This window comes from Penaeus chinensis, chromosome 12 (assembly GCF_019202785.1).
Source record: "Penaeus chinensis breed Huanghai No. 1 chromosome 12, ASM1920278v2, whole genome shotgun sequence".
NCBI classification, from domain to species: domain Eukaryota; kingdom Metazoa; phylum Arthropoda; class Malacostraca; order Decapoda; family Penaeidae; genus Penaeus; species Penaeus chinensis.
In genome coordinates, this window is record NC_061830.1 from 3,842,412 (window position 1) to 3,849,911 (window position 7,500).

The 7,500-nt window shown below is 35.7% G+C and overlaps 1 protein-coding gene across 1 annotated transcript in view; it reads left to right on the forward strand.

The window, feature by feature from the left end:
* Nucleotides 1–7,500, forward strand: part of LOC125031232 (amino acid transporter AVT1D-like) — a 21,907-nt gene that overhangs the window by 6,098 nt on the left and 8,309 nt on the right. Inside the window, exons 2-5 of the mRNA XM_047621876.1 lie at nt 2,518–2,669; nt 4,385–4,553; nt 5,229–5,405; nt 6,224–6,465. Coding sequence (XP_047477832.1) covers nt 2,518–2,669; nt 4,385–4,553; nt 5,229–5,405; nt 6,224–6,465 — 740 coding nt within the window. The remainder of the gene's footprint in view (nt 1–2,517; nt 2,670–4,384; nt 4,554–5,228; nt 5,406–6,223; nt 6,466–7,500) is intronic.

Sequence of the window (7,500 nt, forward strand, 5' to 3'; positions counted from 1 at the left end):
GATGAAATCATATAAATGGCTTCAAATAGCCTGCAAATATTATAGACAACCGAAATGAAGGTGTCAGACAAAATGAGATACTCGTGATATCAATTTATATTCCCAAAAGTTTTCTCGTTTCTCTCTCGTGTGTAAATTAAATTTAATACTGGATTAACTTTTATAGTGCGAACAGAAGACTCCCTTAAATAACTGTATTAGTGGAGGATATATTGCTCAGCAGAAGAGCAATGGTTTTGCAATTGCACGGTCCCGGGTTCGCTCCCAGCCATCCCCTCCCAGCCGACTGAGAGGCTTGAGTACTGAAATCATCAGTCTGGGGTCAAATATGAGATAAAAGGGAAAAGGTAAATAGATAGAGAGGCAGCTAGGTACATATATAGACGGATAGATAAGCAGTTCGATAGACAGATAGATAGGCAGATAGATACATAAATAGAAAAATGTATAGATAGATAGATAGACAGAGAGCTAGATAGAGAGATGAAGCCACTATATCGCAGTGTGCGTAAGTATTCCTTTTTATATAATGCGTGAAATAAAAGTCTTGTACGTGTGACTCATATGAATGGCCATCTTGATTACTCGCCTTCAAAACTATGTAAAGAAAATGACGTGTTTCTACGCTTCTTGTGAATAAGCTGGTCGAAGAGAAACGAGGATTTTATGTATGTAAAGTGTGTACGTGTGTATACATGTGTGTGTGTGTGTGTGTGTGCGTGCGTGTGTGTGTGTGTGTGTGTGTGTGTTTATGGGTGAATGAGGAAGTTTGTGTGTGTGTGAGTGAGAAAGAGAGAAAGAGTGTATGTATGTGTGTATGTGTTCGATGTAAGAGTTACACAACTTTATCCATGTTAAGCAACTGCTTGTATAATTTCAAATCATACACACAAAAAGAAAGAAAAAAAAAGAAGACACCTACTTTTGATATCAAGAAAAGATCCTCTAAGATTTACCAGAATGAAAATCTTATTACGTGAATACCATCAAAATCTCTCACAAGACTGACGTAAGCTTTATATAGCATGCACTATTGTAATTAAATAGTATAAGAGGCGCACGTATATATATTTTTTCGTGATTCATCACTTTACATAAAGAAAATAAGTGTATATAGGATTTACTCAAGGTTTTATTATTTTAAGATTGTGCATAAATTAGTCATATAAAAGAGTATTGAGTTAATTATTCATGTATTTAATGCCATTCACCTAGGATTATAGTGTACCTTGTCATTCAAGTGTCAATACAAGGTATAAAAGCAACGAATTATATAAAACATTTTACTTTTTATAATCGTAAGTACATTTTTTGTTGTTCTTGTTAGGCCTTGTTCTTGTTGTCTGATTTTATAAGCTGGATACAATACCTCCTTAATTTAGATAATGTGTTATAAGATAACAGTAACATTTATTTAATTTGCTAGGCTTCATAATGAGTCATAACGTTGATAAGATTACATAATAATTAAAATTTTCTTACAAGTTTCATATTGTTACATTAAAAAAAAAAAAAAATTGTGTCTAATGATGGATTAATGTATGTCATACGTCACATTACTGATAACATATAGCGATAACCTTTAGTGTAATAAGTTTTGTTCACCCTTTTCCACCATCAATCAATCTATCTCCTTTTATTATTCATTCATTTAATGTCTTGTTTACTGTGTATTTTTTTATCATTGTTTTATAATTTTGTTGTATTTTTTCCCTTTCAAATATCGTGTTTTCGTATTTATTCATATTCAGCTTGATTCATATCAGTATCGATCATTATTTGATGTCATTTGTTTTAATTTTCTATCACCATCTTTTGTCGTGACCACTATCGCCATTTACATTTCTAATATGAAAACAGGAATTATCGATTTTTTTTTAATTTTTTCACTCCTTCTTCTGTATACCTTATTCAATTCATTCTCTTATCTTTTTAAATATCACTCTTCCTTCATGACTTTCCTCTTTTCTTCATTTCCTTTTCTGTAATGTCTTGTTCTCTTTCTTCTTCTTCTCTCTCTCTTTCTCTCTCTCTCTCTCTCTCGCTCTCTCGCTCTCTCTCTCTCTCTCTCTCTCTCTCTCTCTCTCTCTCTCTCTCTCTCTCTCTCTCTTATCCTTCTATGATATTAATATAAACCGAAAAAAATTGTTTTACCCCATTCTCCATCCTTTTTTTATATCAATATTATACGAAAAAAATTTCCCCCCTCCCCCCATCCTTCCTTCATATTAATCGAACACCAAATTGCTCTTTTTAGCCCCTTCTTCCTATCATTCATCAATATCCACATCCACATCCCTCCATCTTTTTTATATTAATCAAAGATGGTCCAAAAATCATATTTTTTCTACCACTTCCACGCATCTTTAATGATATTCAACTAACACCAAAATTATCCCTTTTTCTCCTTCCTCTGTACGTCTCCCCAACTATCCTTTAACGATATTTATCTAACACCAAAACCCTCCCTTTTTTCACCTTTTTTACGTCTCCCAATTAATCTACCCCCACGGACAGCGAGAAGGAAGCGTCCCACAGCATAACAGGAGTCGAGGAGGATGGGGAAGCAAGCAAAAAGGGGCTGAGCTTCGGGATGACCTCCTTCTTCCTGGTGGCACAGATGGCCGGCGCTGGTTTCCTGGCACTGCCCCGGGCCCTTGCTGACACTGGTGAGTCGTGGTGCCAAACGATCGGTACGGGCGTGTTTCGAGAGTGCCAGCGACAGGTCCAGTTGGTTGGCATGTTTTTTTTAGGTGGTGTTATGAGAGAGAGAGGGGGAGGGGGGAAGGCAGGAGAGAGAGAAAAAGAGGAGATGGGGGAGGGAGGGAAAGAGAGAGTGAGACAGAGACAGAAAGAGAGAGAGAGACAGAAGGGGGAAGAAAGAAAGAAAAGGAGAGAGAAAGAGAGAGAGAGAGGGGGGGGAGAGAAAAATTGAGAGACAGAGAAAGGGGAGAAAGAGATTGAGAGAGAGCGAGATGGGAGAGGAGAGAAAGAAAAGGAGAGAGAGAGAAAAAGGGGAGAAAGAGAAAGACAGAGAGAGAGAGGAGAGAAAGAGAAAGACAGAGAGAGAAAGGGGAGAAAGAGAGGGACAGAGACAGACAGACAGACAGACATAAACAGAGACAGAGACAGAGGGAAAGGGAAAAAGTGAAGGCAAGAGAGACTATGTGCTAAAGTTTATGTGAGAAGACAGGGTATTTGTATCTGTTTGTGTATATCTATACTTGTGTTGCATGTTATATTATATTACGTGTGTGTGTGTGTGTGTGTGTGTGTGAATGTGTTTATATATATATATATATATATATATATATATATATATATATATATATATATATATATATATATCAGTCTGTCTACGCTTCCTTGTCTCTCTCTCTCTCTTTCACTTTCTCTGTTTCTCCATCTCACTCATTTTCTCCAACCCTCTGTCTCTCTCTTTCTCTTTCTCGCTCTCTCTCTTTCTCTTATGCTCTCGCACCCTCACTTTTATAATGACCTTCAAATTGGACTGTAGAAAATAAGCAGTCCCTACATAAGCTTACAAGATTTAGATAAAATTATTATTTCTTTGTTCTAGAATCTCGAAAAAAACCCAAAGGCAATGGTAAAGTTGATAAGTCTTCCTATAAATTAAAGAACACAACACCTATGATACTTGAAGCCTTTTTAAGAACTTTAATGAAAACTTTTGAAGACACTGATTGTTAAAACTAAATATAGATAAGCTTAAATATGAAAGTAAATGGATAGATATTTAAGTAGAAGAATTACGTAAATCATAAAATATTTCCTTTGATGTTTTTTTTTTCTATATCATAATTACGATACATTCTGGATATCCATGGCATTTTCGACCAGATTTTACAAGCAAAATATCTGCTCATAAACGTCACTACATATCACCCTGCATGTCGTCTTCGAGGAAATAATGTTAAAGTCTGCGGGACAGGTACGCCATGTTTCATATATTCTGCAGGGCAAACTCTTACATTTTTGTTCAGATATATGTGTAAATATAGACGCAGGCATTAAAGATGTATGTATGTACGTATAAAATACAGATACGGACGAATATAAGTTTATGCATTTAAGCGTGCATAGGTACACGAAAATAAAGATATATCTATCTATCCACATCCCTACAACCACAACCAATCACAACCCAGTCACACCACAACCCAGTCACAACCACAACCCAGTCACACCACAACCCAGTCACAACCACAACCCAGTCACAACTACAACCCAGTCACAACCACAACCCAGGCACAACCACAACCCAGTCACAACCACAACACCAGGCACAACCACAACCTCAAACTCACCCAACCCTTAAACCCACCCTTCTTTCTTCCCTTCCTCTCAACCCTGTCCTTCCCAGGCTGGTTTGGTATCGCCATGATGACCATCTTCTGCGTGAGTGTCGCTTTCTCGGGCACTCGTCTCGGCCGCTGCTGGACTATCCTGGAAGAGAGGTATCCCGAATATTCGCAGCCAGTGAGACAACCATACATGGAGATCGCTTTTAGGTCGATGGGATTGGCTGGCAGGTAAGGTACATGGTTTGAGATTCTGGGTCTGTTTGTTTGGAATATAGGTTTTATTGTTGTTGTTGTTGTTGTGTTTTGTTGTTGTTAATTGTTGCTGTTCTAATGGTTGTTGTTAGTATTGTTAGTATTATTGTTTATTTGTTATTGTTGTTATTGTTGTTGGTTTGTTACTGTTGTTGTTGTTATTATTATCATTGTTATTACCATTGTTATCATTATTATTATCAATATGTGTATTATTACCATCGTTATTATAACTATCATTAGTATTAATGTTATTGTTGTTATCATTTTCATTATTATCAGTAGTATCATTATTATTTTTTTTATTATTACCACTATTATTATTGTTATTATTGTTGCTATTATCATTATCATTATCACTATTATTGATTTTGCTACTATTTTCATTATCATCACTGTCATTATAATTATCTTATTATAATTATTAAATATATATACATATATGTATATTGATAAACAGATAGACCGACAAATAGAAATGCAGTCAAACAGACAGATAGTCAGTCAGCCAAACAGATAACTATACCCACATATCCACACCCAACACTCAGAACAGACAAACAACCAGACAACCAGACAACGATATCCACATATCACAATAAATAAATAAATAATTAAATAAAATAAAAATAAAACAATTTTTTTTTCCAGACGCGCCGCCTTAGCATCAGTAGTGATAAATTTATACGGAAGCACGACTGTCTTTATCATCCTGATTTCGCAAATGATTTCGTCCAGGGAGAGTGTACTCTCTCTTTGCGAGCTCGTGCTTATCGTTGGATTTCTCATTATCCCTCTCACCTGGTTGGGGACGCCGAAGGATTTCTGGTGAGTTGGGGATAGGGAAAAGGATGGTAGGAGTGAGTGGGGGACGGACGGGACAGAAAAAAAAACAGATAGATACATACAAAGATAGATAAAAGATAATACAAACAGAGCCAGAGAGAACAAACACAAAAGACGCCACATAAACCTGAAATTTAGAATTCAGAGCGCAAGTGAACAAGAGAAACAATTAAACTGTTACAGTGTACTAACAAACATAAATGTTTTGCCCCACACGTTACTGCAGTCTAAGGCTGTATTTAGATTTTGATATTAATACACCCATGCAAGTTTTCGGGATAAAAGTGCTGTGCGGAGAGAAATGGGAAAAAGGAACATAAAGGCGAGAACGAAAATTAAAAAGCGAAAGAAAATAAATAGAAAAAACGAATTAATAGCCTCAGAGTATACAGAACTTGGGGACCCATTATTTCAGTACGCCGTTTGTATTTTAAATTAAAATTCAATTATACTCCTGAATTAAAGAAGAAGATATAAATAAAATGAACGCCACAATTCTCTCTTTATTTTTCGACATTATGAACCACCTCACCAGTATATATACTTTTATTTACATCATATTGTGTAGTATAATGTATGATATAACAACAGATCCATAGAATAATCCGAGTATACATATTTCAGAAATATGATGTAGATATAGTTTGGTTACAAACGTAACAACATAACTACAACTAATGTAAATCATTCATCAGAAATAAAGCATAAGACCTAACCCCCGCCCCGCCCCCTCAAAAAACAAAATAATAATAAAAAAACACCTCACGTGTATTTACACTCTCCACTCCACTCGTCCCCAGGCAGGCTTCCGTGTTGGCAGTGGTGTCAACGGTGGTGGCGTGTATTGTCATCATCGTCCAGATCCTGTTGGAAGCACCTAACCTTCCTGAGCCCGTGTTCAACAATCCTACAGTGTCATCCTTCTCCTTGGGTTTCGGTGCCATCCTATTTTCCTTCGGCGGGTCAGCTGTGTTTCCGACCATCCAGAATGACATGGAGGATCGGACTCAATTCTGGAAGAGCGTCGTTGTGGGTTTTGTAGGTGGGTGGAAAGTGGGAAAGAGTCTTGTATGGGGTGTTGGGATGGTTTTTCTTTTTATATTGTGAATAGTTTATGGTTGGTGTTTTGCCTTTAAGAGTTTTGTTCTTTATTTTTTTAGACTTTCTCTCTCTTTCTCTACCACCCCCCCTCCCTCTCTCTCTCTCTCTCTCTCTCTCTCTCTCTCTCTCTCTCTCTCTCTCTCTCTCTCTCTCTCTCTCTCTCTCTCTCTCTCTCTCTCTCTCTCTCTCTCCTTTCAAGAACTGCCTTTCCTTTGTCATAAAAGTTCTATAATTGGCTAATAATACAAAAAATACATAATTAAGACAATTATTTGCACTTTTTCGGTGAATAAAAGTAATACTAACTGTTATAATGGGAGTTAAATTCATTATTTACAAGGAAGATTATTTGCTTGGCAAGTAAAGGTCTATTTCGTATTCATGTTTTTGAAATGATATATAAGCTTTTACAATAATGTATAACAATCTTGTCCTCTTATTTTTTACGATATATACATATACATGATAGGTATTTATTTATTTAGTATTACATAACATCATCTCGGTATTACATAACCATGTATTAGTCATTAGTATGTAGTCTGTAATGCAAAGTAACTATAATTATTAGTAATTTGAGAAAATAATAGAAATTGTAAAAGATTGATGCTAATTTTTTTATAATTAACAATGTTAATATTGCCTAACAGTTCCGAATCGTTAATTAGTTTAAACAACGAATGGAAAGTCCATTTTTCTTTAAAAGTTATGTTAATCACTCAAAAATATTTCAAAGATATATAAGAATTTAAAAATACATACATGCGGACCAAACGTTTATTTTAATGGTTACACACACCAACATAAATCACATAAGAAGTATACAGGTTTTTGAAAAGGGAATATTCTCACTCTTATACATATACACCGTTTATAAAATACATTTAGCAAGAAAAAAAAATATTCAAAACCACTCCATGCGTTAATACGTTTGACACAAATGCTCTCTCTCTCTCTCTCTCTCTCTCTCTCTCTC